Raw genomic sequence first — 12,672 nt, forward strand, 5'->3', positions numbered from 1 at the left:
GGCTCTATATGTTAAAATCAACCCCATTAAAATGCAGCATCCCGATATCAAATATACCGATGGCATCCTACTAGTAATCCCCTAAAAAAGAAGGGGGAGGGGAAGGGGAGGGGGAACGGCAGGGTCCCCAGATGTTATAAAGAGGAGGGGGGGCATCAGCGGCCGAGCTCCCCAAAGGCCCGGTGGAACAGCTCCGTCTTGCAGGCCCTGCGAAATTCATTAAGGTCCCGCAGGGCCCGCGTAGCTGGAGGTAGAGCGTTCCACCAGGCAGGGGCCAGAGCTGTAAAAGCTCTGGCCTGGGTGGAGGCCAGCCGCATCATTGAGGGGCTAGAGATCACCAGCAAATTTGCCTCTGCTGAGCGCAGAGGCTGATTTGGGACATGTGCGGCAAGACTACCTATTTATTCTTGTTTTTATTTGTATTATTATAGAACTCCCAGAAGAAGCGTAGTCTGAACACTTGGGGAAGGGGGGGGGGGCAGGATAAAAAATTAGGCTTCTTCTTTCCGACTGAACTTTTTTTCTTTTGATGGCGTTCTTTCACTTTAATAGTGACCAAATCCAAACCAGACAAAGATTCTTCTCATGGCAAGAGAGATTCTTCCGGGGGATCTCACTCATGCTAGCCTTAATGGGAAGAGCTGGGACCCCAAGGCGATGGGGTTGGGCGGGGGCGGGGAGACGGAGTGAATAACTGGCGAGGGGTGAGAGCCCAGGACACAGGCAAACCTACCGAATGCTGTCGGAGCTCATGTCTCTGTAATTCAGATTGAGCTTCACAATTTTCTCTGCTTGCAGGTCTGCGAGAGGAACTGAATTATGAGACGTTTGCTGGAATCCAGGAGCAACTAGTCGAACATGGGACCGCTCAGTATCTTCCAGCCACAAGACCTGTTTTCATATGTATGGAAAAGAAACCTGGAATATTTTTTGCTACAATTCAGAGCAGCAGCAGGCCCAGATCTACATTTTTGAAGGCGGGGGGGGGGGGGGATACAAAATGACACTCCCCATATATTATACCCATATTTATTTCTTTATATTTAAGTATTAGGGGTGTAACGAGGCAAACTGTAGCCCTGGGCAAAACTTGAGTTGGACGCCTCCCCGCCACCCATGGGCGGTCACTCCACCACGACCAAATTTTTTTTGCACCAGGACATTGGTGCGTGCAGGGGGTGCATTTTTAGACATATCAGCACCAGAATTTCAGCATATCATCAGGAGACTGTCCTTATGCTACCCCCCAGGTTTGGTGAGGTTTGGTTCACGGAGTCCAAAGTTATGGACTCCCAAAGGGGGTGCCCCTATCCCCCATTGTTTCCAATGGGAGCTAATAGGAGATGGGGGCTACAGTTTTGAGGGTCCATAACTTTGGCCCCCCTGAACCAAACTGCACCAAACCTGGGGGGCATCATTAGGCCAGTCTCCTGATGAGACCATGAAATTTTTGAGACTGTGCCTTCAGAAATGTGCCCCCCCCCCAGCCTGCAACCCCCATTGACAGCAATACAGAAAACTCAATGCAGAACAAAGATTCTTGGGCAAATTTCTGGGATGTTCCTGCGGGGGGGTGCATTTTTGGATGTATTGGCACCAAAATTTCAGGGTATCATCTGGAAACTGTCCTGATGGGACCCCCCAAGTTTGGTTCAGGGGGTCCAAAGTTATGGACCCTCAATGGGGTTGCCCCATCCCCCATTCTTTGCTACCAAGGACTAACAGAGCCATCCCTTTTGCTACCATGGACTAACAGAGCCACCCCTTTGGAAATTTTATTTTGCTATCACGGACTAACAGAGGGAATTCTCACTTTGGTTAGTTAGTCCATTTTCACTTTGCCTTTCTCTCCAATGGGGACACAAAGCAGCTTTGGTTGTCCTCCTTATGAGGACAACCTTGTGAGGTAGGTGAGGCAGAGTGAGGGTGACTGGCCCACGGTCACCAAGCTAGCTTTTATGGCAGAGATTTGAACCCAAATCTCCCCGATTGTAGTCCAGCACTGTAGCCACTACACCACGCTTGCTCTGGAGTTTGAACTTCACTGGATTTCCAGTATTTTGGATGAGGGGAGGCAAAGTTCTGCCCAACAACTCTGCCTGCCCCTTGCGCAGTTTTATAAACTGTGGTTAAGAGCAGGTGGATTCTAATCTGGCGAACCAGGTTTAATTCCCCACTCCTCCACCTGAGTGGCGGAGGCTTATCTGGTGAACCAGATGTGTTTCCGCACTCCTACATTCCTGCTGGGTGACCCTGGGCTAGTCACAGTTCTCTCAGAAATCTCTCAAGCCCTCTTACCTCACAAGGTGTCTGTTGTGGGGGGAGGAAGGGAAAGGAGCTCGTAAGCCACCTTGAGTCTCCTTACAGGAGAGAAAGGTGGGATATAAATCCAAACTCTTCTTCTACTACTTCACAAAAGTGCCCCGATTTAGCTGGCCCAAGCTAGACCAATCTTGTCATATTTTAGACACTACGCAGGCTCAGGCCTGGCTAGAACTTGGACGGACGACCGTCAAGCAAGTCCAGGATTGCTACGCGGAGGGAGGCAACGGCAAACACATCCGTTCGTGTCTTGCCTTGAAAACGCTACCGGGTTTATTTATATTTGTTTATTTATTTATTAGATTTAATATACCGCCCTATCCCCGGAGGGCTCAGGGCGGTGCACAATATAAAACATCATATATAAAAACATCACATATAAAAACATAAATACAATATAAACAACAATTATAACCCAGAGCAGCGTCCCATGAAACCCTTACATGACCCTCCTAAAAGAAATAAAGAGAGGATAATGGGTCCTGGCGGTGTTAGGGACCCATAGGAAGCAGAGGGAGGGAACTGGGGCACCTTCAGCGGCTGGTCTCCCCAAAGGCCCGGTGGAACAACTCAGTCTTACAGGCCCTGTGGAATTCCCCAAGGTCCCGCAGGGCCCGGACAGCTGGTGGTAGAGTGTTCCACCAGGCAGGGGCCAGAGCCGTAAAGGCCCTGGCCCGAGTGGAGGCCAACCGCGTCATTGAGGGGCCATGGACCTCCAGTAAATTGGCCTCTGCTGAGTGCAGAGGCCGAGCTAGGACATATGGGGTAATGTGGTCCCGAAGGTACGAGGGTTCCAGGCCGCGTAAGGCCTTAAAGGTCAACACCCACACCCTGAAGATGATTCGGAATTCAACTGGAAGCCAAAAATTCAACTGGGCTGCTGTAAGTCGTCTCGACTTGGCAGCACTTTACAAACACACTTCAAAAAAAAGAAAGCATTCTCTCTCATGATCTTTCCCTGGGATTTCCTGGGCCTTCCGGCTACTTCTTCAGCAACCAGCAAGCAACCGGTCGCTTCGATTCTACCTGCTGGGGACTCCTGCTCTAATCAAAAGAAAAAGCTGACAAAAAGGTCTGTCTCAAGAGGATAGTCTCCCTGAAGCTCATAACCCCCCCCCCCAGTGACATCCAGAGGTGGGATCCAGCAGATTCTCACAGGTTCCCGAGAGTAGGTTCCTAATTATTTGTGTGTGCCGAGAGGGGGTTACTCATTGGTGATTTTGCCACGTGATTTTTGCCTTAGTTACACCCCTCCTCTCAGCAGTAGTGCGCAGAACTTGAAGCAGTCTAGCAGGAGGTGCACCGGCGTGAGTGGCAGCCTGCGCCTGCGTGCATTCGTTTCCCGCCCAAGGACCGGCGCAGCGGTTGCCACAGCGTCGCTGCCACAGCCCCGCCCAGGAATGCCCCACCCCCGGAATGCCCGGCCACGCCCCCGTCGTGCCCCGCCCAGCCCCATTGGCGCTGCGCCACAGTTTGAATCCCACCACCATGGGAACCTGTTACTAAAATTTTTGGATCCCACCACCGGTGACATCCAATCAAACTCCGCCTCCCCTCCCCTCTTCCTCAAAGCCAAGACCAAGGCAGTGGAGGGGGAGAGTACCTCGTACCAAATGGGGCTTGATTTTTGCCACTTGGAGCATCACGTACAACGTCCTAAAGATCCAGGTGTGCCTGTAGGGATGCTCTTCAGGAGGACGCTTGAGGTCAAAGATGACCAGCTTGTTCTCTTGGTCGGCGAGACTCAGGAACTCGCTGAACCTGTAAACCGTCTGCGCTTTGGCCCACCTGACGTCAGAGAACGACATTGGGGGCATGTTGCGGAACGGCTTCTTCTGCAAAGAAAAGGACAAGGGATGAAGCGCGCAGGCAGCGACATCCAGGAGAGGGCAACCTGTTTGCTAAGTCCGAGCCAGCTTTGGGCTCAGAGAGACATGAATTAGGTATCAGCCAGAAGTACACACCATAGAGATTTGGGGGGTGGGGGGGTAGAGCGTCCTTTGGATTGCCAGTCTCCAGTACAGTCTGGGAATGTACGTTACACACTTGGGGTCTTTCAAATCAAGAAAAGACGGGCTGAAAATGTTTTAATAGCAAATCAAACGGTCATGACTCTGGTTTGGGCAATGGCCACGTCTCAAGAAGAAGAAGAAGAAGAAGAAGAAGAAGAAGAAGAAGAAGAGGAGGAGGAGGAGGAGGAGGAGGAGGAGGAGGAGTTTGGATTTATACTCCCCTTTCTCTCCTGTAAGGAGACTCAAAAGGGAGACTCAAAGGGGCTTACCATCTCCTTTCTGTTCCCCGCCCCCCCCCCCAACAAACACCCTGTGAGGTGGGTGGTGCTGAGAGAGCTTCAAAGAACTGTGACTAGCCCCAAGCTCACCATTAGCCGGCATGGGGTGCACAAGCTAATCTGGTTTACCAGATAAGCCTCTACAGCTCAAGTGGCAGAGCCGGGAATTAAACCTGGTTCTCCAGACTAGAGTGCACCTGCTCTTAACCACTACACCTGAGCTGGCTCTTAGTAGCTACGCTCTTAGTAGCTGGTTCTTAGCTGGCTCTTAGTAGCTGGCTCTTAGTAGCTATATCACATTGGCTGTCTGCCCAAGCGCTAGACAGTCATGTTGATCTGCAGTAGAATGGCAAGGCTCAAGTTCAGAAACCCCTTCAAGGCCATTGAGATTCTCCAGGTTTAAACTTTTCAGAAGCAATTTTCCCTTCGTCAGATACAAGCAGGAGCAGAGATTCCTGATACCTTATATTCCAGTCAACAAGCGGAAGGGAGTTCAGGAGGAAAAGATGCTGCGGAAAGCATGATCAGCTTTGTTAGAGTAGCAGAGGAAAGCTCAGAGGTGGAAAATGCAGAAAGTTAGATTCTGTAGTAGGTTGGTAGAGTACTAACATTATGGGATAAACTTGCAAGACCCCTCTAAGCAAAATCTTGCAAAGATGAGACGCAAAGGATGCTGGGAAGGGGGGTAGGATGGCCTCCCCCGCCCCCACCTCAACTTTCAAGCAAAGTATACCTTGAAGAACCACTTCCCGGCATTCAGCTTACTCAACTCATCCCAGGTAAACATGGCGGCGCTCTGGTTAGCGATTTCGGGAAAGACCTCCTCCACGTCGGTCGTTCTTCTCAAATCCTCATCGTGCATGAGGAAGGGGACGCCGTCGAGACTTTGGGGAGGAAAAAGAAGCAACTGACGTTTACCTCAGGACCGAGCATTTGGGGGTCTGCCAGGTAACCTGGGTCAGGGGTCCCTGACCTTTTTGGACCTGCAGGCACACTTGGGATTCTGACAAAGCACGACGGCCACAGCCCCGCCAAGGAATGCCCCACCCCTGGAATGCCCGGCCACGCCCCCACCGTGCCCCGCCCAGCCCCATTGGTGCTACGCCACAGTTTGAATCCCACCACCATGGGAACCTGTTACTAAAATTTTTGGATCCCACCACTGGTTGGGGGTCACCACATCATGAGGAACTGAATTAAAGGGTCGTGGTATTAGAAAGGTTGAGAACCACTAGTTAAGGGGCTCCCCAGGTATCGGTTTTTCCTTTTCACCGGGCAGCTCGGTGAAACAGGGGTGGTGGTGGGGAGCTGTTTTGCTTTTTGGTTCCTGTGCAGCCTGAAAGTCCTCCTGGGAATGGCGGGAAGCACAAATACAACGCCGTATCCATGTTTTCTCCATTTGTCATTTGGGATGGATCGATTTATTTTTTTGTTGCACCCTATGTTCCTGATCGGCTGGGAGCACTCATACTGTCTACGTTGCGCACAGTTAGCCACCCTGAGCTTGACCTTGGCTGGGGATTTATTATAAAATAAATACAATCAAAAGAGCACGGCCGTCACTCGAATTCAGTTTCCTTTCCCCTCAGCAACAGCCAACGGGGCCGTGCAGCGACATCACCCCAAATCTAGCTATGGCTCATTCCGCACATGCAGAATAATGCACTTCCAAACTGCTTTCAGTGCTCTTGGAAGCTGTGCGGAATGGCAAAATCCACTTGCAAACAGTTGTGAAAGTGGTTTGAAAACGCATTATTTTGCGTGTGCGGAATGGGCCTTTGACACACTGAGGTGTTCCGCACGATTCATTTCAAACATTTTGAGGCAGGAAATAAAATGTTTCCTCTGCGGAGTTCCACGTGGGGTTTTACCCCCCAAAAGTTTTATTTCCAGCCTCAAAACATTTTAAAAGAATCCCTTTTTTAAACTATTTTTCGGTTGAAACGTTTTCAAAACACCTTCAGCTGCCGTGCGATCTATTACGTTTCCCGCGATTCTCTGCTTCCCTGAACTTCCTCATCAGTACTATTTTCTGAGCTCGCTCCGTTCCCCCTTGCCTCTTTGAGGGGGCGAGTGCGGACAAAACATTTTACAAACATCTTAAGAGATTTGTGCGGAAAGGGTCGTTATCGTGGTCGCTATGTGATCCCTGATAGGCTCGATGAAGGAAAATGAAGCCCAGGAACCAGGCCCCCAAGTTCCAGCAGGTCAAAAGAAAAGTGGAAACTCAAAGGCATAGAAAGGGTGAATGCTGTTAGCGTTGGGCTCGTGGAGGGCGAATAATCTGGGCACCCTGAAAGCGGCCCTTTCACCTGACAACAGGTACAGGTGAGCATTCTAGAACAGGAGTCTGCAACCTGCAGCTCTCCAGATGTTTGTGGACTACAATTCGATCAGCCCCTGCCAGAATAGCCAATTGGTCGCCACATCTCAAAAAGGATATCGAAGAGAGAGAAAAAGTGCAGAGAAGGGCAACGAGGATGATTGAAGGATTGGAGCACCTTCCTTATGAGGAGAGGCTGCAGCGTTTGGGACTCTTTAGTTTGGAGAGGAGACGTCTGAGGGGGAATATGATTGAAGTCTATAAAATTATGCATGGGGTAGAAAATGTTGACAGAGAGACATTTTTCTCTCTTTCTCACAATACTAGAACCAGGGGGCATCCATTGAAAATGCTGGGGGGAAGAATTAGGACTAATAAAAGGAAACACTTCTTCACACAACGTGTGATTGGTATTTGGAGGAGAAGTCGATCTATGGCTACCAATCTTGATCCTCTTTGATCTGAGATTGCAAATGCCTTAGCAGACCAGGTGCTCAGGAGCAGCAGCAGCAGCAGAAGGCCATTGCTTTCACATCCTGCATGTGAGCTCCCAAAGGCACCTGGTAGGCCACTGCGAGTAGCAGAGTGCTGGACTAGATGGACTCTGGTCTGATCCAGCTGGCTTGTTCTTATGTTCTTATGTAGTCCATGAACATCTGGAGAGCCGCAGGTTGCAGACCCCTGTTCTAGAAGATGTACATCTGGCCCGAGTTGGCTGGAACAGACGTCTGTGTGGGGACCCATGGCTTGTGGGGACCCTTGGCCTGAGCCCTCCGGGGGAGGGCGGTCTATAAACCTAATAAATAATAATAAATAATAATAATAAATAATTGTGACTCATATTATCATTCTAAACATCTTTCTACTGGGCAGCCAGCTAAACGCTCTTACCTAATTCTGACATCTGTCTCGAACCCGTCACCGTGATGCTCAACAATTTTCGCAAATGCCATGAATGTATTTTCAGGAGCCACCTGTTACAAAGACAATAGGCACTGGTCACTGATAGAAATTGGGATGCCTACAAGAATACTATTTTCTATCACTTAGCAACCAGAGAATGTGACGATCGCTTGTGAAAAGGGGCTTTCTGGTGATTCCCAACAAGAGTTGGAAGGCTCACTGCTTCCGTGGAAGCTTAGCGGGTACCTGGTGACACAAATCTCTGCCTGGCCTACCTCACAGGGTTGTTGTTGTGGGAGAGGATTAGGTTGTTCTGAGCCGGTTTCAATCCCAGCTGGGGAGAAAAACAGGATACCAATGGACAAATCAACGCAAATGCAGATAGATTTAATCATCACAACAACCCGGAGGAGGAGGAGGAGGAGGAGGAGGAGGAGGAGGAAGAGGAGGAGAAGGAGGAAGAGGAAGAGGAAGAGGAAGAGGAGGAGTTTAGATTTATATCCCCCTGTTCTCTCCTTTAAGGAGACTCAAAGGGGCTTACAAACTCCTTTCCCTTCTCCCACCACAACAAACACCGTGTGAGGTGGACGGGGCTGAGAGAGCTCCAAAGAACTGTGACTAGCCCAAGGCCACCTGGCTAATCTGAATTCCCCAGAGAAGCCTCCACAGCTCAAGTGGCAGAGCAGGGAATCGAACCCAGTTCTCCAGATCAGAGTGCACCTGCTCTTAACCATTACGTCACTGCTGAGAAGTAGGCTGGCAGTCCAAAGTCAATGAATGGGTTTGACAGCTGGGTGGAGATTTGGCTCAGTGTCTCCCAAGTGCCAGTCCAAACCCTACGCTCTACACTGCCCAATCGCATTGTGACGGCACTGTTGCAGCCCTGCCCTCTTCCGATTCAACCTACCATCGGAGCTCCTCTGTGGCCAATCAGGGCTGGCTTCGGGCCCAAAGTGCCTTTTTCCCGGATGCAAGGAGAATACATCCCTAGGGGGATGAAGAACAGGAAGAAGAGCAGGGCCAAGTAGGGCGCCAACATGGTCACCTGAAAAACTGAACAAGATACACCCGTTAACCGATTTCACTTTTTAAAAAGCCATTCTATTAATTAAAACACATATTCCCTGCTCATCCCACCATTCCGATCATTGCTGCATATTTAATTATCGAACGGATTAACCCTCGCGATCTGTTTTATGTTTTGCAAATCCCTTTGGACAGCAAGGGAAAAAAGAAGGGGGAAAGCAGTGGCGTAGGAGGTTAAGAGCTCGTGTATCTAATCTGGAGGAACCGGTTAGATTCCCAGCTCTGCCGCCTGAGCTGTGGAGGCTTATCTGGGGAATTCAGATTAGCCTGTGCACTCCCACACACGCCAGCTGGGTGACCTTGGGCTAGTCACAGCTTCTCGGAGCTCTCTCAGCCCCACCTACCTCACAGGGTGTTTGTTGTGAGGGGGGAAGGGCAAGGAGATTGTCAGCCCCTTTGAGTGTCCTTACGGGAGAGAAAGGGAGGATATAAATTATTCTTCTTCTTCTCTTCTAAAGACACATTTATAAGCGAACAAGGTCAGTCAACACGTGGGTGTCTGGAAACTGCTGTAGAAAACGAAGAAGAGAAGACTTGGTGTTTATAACCCGCTTTTCTCTTACCTTTAAGGAGTCTCAAAGCAACCTAAAAACTCCTTGTCTTCCTCTCTCCACAGCAGGCACCAAGTGGGACTGAGAGAGTTCGGACAGACTAGCCCAAGGTCATCCAGCAGGCTTCATGTGCAGGAGCGGGGGACACAAAACTCTGTTCACCAGATTAGAGTCCACTGCTCTTAACCACTGCAGCAAGTAGCTACAACTTTTCAAAAATCAGCCTCAAGGGGCCAACACGCCTGTGTGCGGGGGCGTATCGCCCAGGGGGACAAAACGGGTCAAATGTCCCCGGGCTGTGGCCATTTAATCATGAGGGGGCCAAAAATTGCCCCCTCCTCCTTCCCCCCAGGTCCATATACTAACTTCAAGACCTGGTGCAAAAAAAAAAAATTGGGGTGCTGTGTGATTTCCGGGCTGTATGGCCGTGTTCTAGCAGCCTTCGACAATACATTCAACATCTCTACGGGGAGAAATTGTTCCAAGACACACGGAAATTGGAAAAACTACGGCTCAGGAAAGCACACCTACTGTGTTCTCTAACCTTTCTTCTACGCTGCAGAGACACAGGTACTATCCCATCATTTCACTGCTAGAACACGGCCATACAGCCCAGAAACCACACAGCACCCCAGTGATACCGGCCGTGAAAGCCTTCGACAATACAAAAAAAAATTGCTTGGTCGTAGTGGGGAAGGGCAGCTACTCCTACGGAGGGAGGTGGCAGAAAACTCAGATTTCGCACTGGGCTACATTTTCCCTAGATACAGCTCTGCATGCGGGCAGCTAAAGTTCTGAACCAAGACGGGCCTCTCTGCGCAGACGCAACGGTCACATGCCATAGATTAAACTCTGGTTTCTGGACACGCTGAGTCCGCCGCTGGTTTATGAAGGGATCTAGTTCAGTGGTTGAAATTTGGAACACAGCCTCCTCGCCATGAGACAAGATCCCGTTCCCCTTTGTAAGCTCTCTGCATCCCGCCGTGACCTGGTCTCCCTTCAAAAGCTAAATTGGGAACACAGAGGGGCTGCTGGGTACAAATGAGGTCGAGCTGATTTCTCAGCTGCCGGTCAAGAGAAAGAGTGATTTCCAGTGGAAGGGATTTATGATACAAAAGACCGCACTGTAAGTCTAATGAAGGTAAACCCGTGACTGGAAACCCCTTCCAGGGGCCCAGAGTGGGCACAGCTCCAAGCAGCAATTATTCTTTTTTCTACTGAAAGCAAGAGACTGACACTGGGCCTTTCCCCACATTTCCCTCGGCCGCCGTAGCTGCATGCAATTCCCAGCGCGTGGCATCCCTGGCGCACGCCCGGGCGTCCCCACGACCCCGCGCTCTGCACGAGGTCATCAAAAGGTGCCCTTTGCAAAGGCGCCAGGGGTGCCTCACACTGAGGGGGCGCGACAGCGGCAGCGTCGGGGCGGCTGCGCTGTCGCTGCCCCTCTCGTGGGGAGTGCCGGGGGACCCCACACTACTCTCCTCAAGTAGCGCAGGACTTAAGGTAAGTGGGGAAAGGCCCACTGTTACGGGCTTGAAGGTACGAGTGGCGAAAACTAGGCCATTCCAATTTCTATCTCCGAGCCGTTTGTTCGTCTAATATTGCTCACTGTGGGCTCGTGATAACAAAAGTCCAAAACCACGTCTGGGAAAAATTGTCCCTAAAACCATGTTGCAAACAGCCAAACAAAAACAACCCTGATGTCATAGGAACACAATGAACCAGAGTCATTGCCCAGAGGCCTTCATGCAAACATGCTCTTTCCCAGCCTTCGAAATGCAATAGGGAGCCACCACCCAAAAGACCTTGCTTTGTGTCACCTGGAACAGGCCTAGAGGAGGCGACCAGAATGGTGAAAGGTCTGGAATCCATGCCCTGCAAGGGAGCTGGATGTTTAGTTTGGTGAAGAGAAGGTTAAGAGCAGAGGTGGGATCCAGCAGGTTCTCACAGGTTCCCGAGAGAGTAAATTACTAATTATTTGTGTGTGCCAAGAGGGGGTTACTAATTGGTGATTTTGCCACTTGATTTTTGCCTTAGTTACGCCCCTCCTCTCAGCAGTAGCGCGCAGAACATGAAGCAGTCTAACAGGAGGTGCACCGGCGTGCGTGGCAGCCTGCGCCTGCGTGCATTCGTTTCCTGCCCAAGGACCGGCGCAGCGGCTGCGTCCTTGCCACAGCCCCGTCCAGGAATGCCCCACCCCGGAATGCCTGGCAATGCCCCCATTGTGCCCCGCCCAGCCCCATTGGCGCCACAGTTTGAATCCCATCACCATGGGAACCTGTTACTAAAATTTTTGGATCCCACCACTGGTTAAGAGGTGACATGATAGCCATGTTTAGCTATCTGAAGGGACGCCATGTTGGTGAAGGAGCAAGCTTGTTTTCTGCCTCTCCAGAGACTAGAACCAGGAGTGATGGGTTCAAGGTGAAGGAAAAGAGATTCCACCTAAACATCAGGAAAAACCTCCTGACAGTAAGGGCTGTTCAACAGTGGAATTCACTCCCTCGGAGTGCGGTGGAGTCTCCTTCTTTGGAGGTTTTGGAACAGAGGCTGGACGGCCATCTGTCAGGAGTGCTTTGATCCTATTATTCCTTTTGATGCCTAAAGGACCTCTTGTATGGAACAAGGTATCCCACACTGCCTAACAACGGTCCTTCAAATTTCCAGATCTTAGACCCGTGGTGGCGAACCTTTGGCACTCCAGATGTTATGGACTGCAATTCCCATCAGCCCCTTTCAGCATGGCCAATTGGCCATGCTGGAAGGGGCTGATGGGAATTGTAGTCCATAACATCTGGAGTGCCAAAGGTTCGCCACCACTGTCTTAGACCATGAAAGGCCTCAGAGGGACTAGCACAGTAGTGGCGAACCTATGGCACGGGTGCCAGAGGTGGCACTCAGAGCCCTCTCTGTGGGCACGCACAAACAGAGTTCATCATGTGGGGGGGGGGGAAATCGCCCCCCCACGCACACACACATCTAGGCTGGACTGGGCCGCTGGGCTCGATTGTCAGCATTAAACCTAAGACCTAGTTTTGGGGAAGCAGTGTAGGTAACGCCAGGGAATAAAAAAAATGTGGTGTGCATCTTGTGAGCAGACAGATCAATGTGATCTAGGTGACAGCACCTGTCAGACAAAAACACCTGTCAAAACCTGATGTATTCTGTACAGAACCGGTTCAGACCTGATCACTGAC

At 50.6% G+C, this 12,672-nt stretch overlaps 1 protein-coding gene across 4 annotated transcripts in view; it reads right to left on the bottom strand.

The window, feature by feature from the left end:
• Positions 1 to 12,672, bottom strand: part of GDPD4 (glycerophosphodiester phosphodiesterase domain containing 4) — a 51,564-nt gene that overhangs the window by 7,150 nt on the left and 31,742 nt on the right. For all 4 annotated transcript variants that reach the window (XM_048492537.1, XM_048492538.1, XM_048492535.1 and 1 more), the window contains exons 8-12: positions 8,746 to 8,891; positions 7,827 to 7,909; positions 5,346 to 5,496; positions 3,933 to 4,157; positions 734 to 891 (exon numbers count right to left, since the gene is read on the bottom strand). In XM_048492537.1, coding sequence (XP_048348494.1) covers positions 734 to 891; positions 3,933 to 4,157; positions 5,346 to 5,496; positions 7,827 to 7,909; positions 8,746 to 8,891 — 763 coding nt within the window. The remainder of the gene's footprint in view (positions 1 to 733; positions 892 to 3,932; positions 4,158 to 5,345; positions 5,497 to 7,826; positions 7,910 to 8,745; positions 8,892 to 12,672) is intronic.

This window comes from Sphaerodactylus townsendi, linkage group LG04 (assembly GCF_021028975.2).
Source record: "Sphaerodactylus townsendi isolate TG3544 linkage group LG04, MPM_Stown_v2.3, whole genome shotgun sequence".
Taxonomy (NCBI): domain Eukaryota; kingdom Metazoa; phylum Chordata; class Lepidosauria; order Squamata; family Sphaerodactylidae; genus Sphaerodactylus; species Sphaerodactylus townsendi.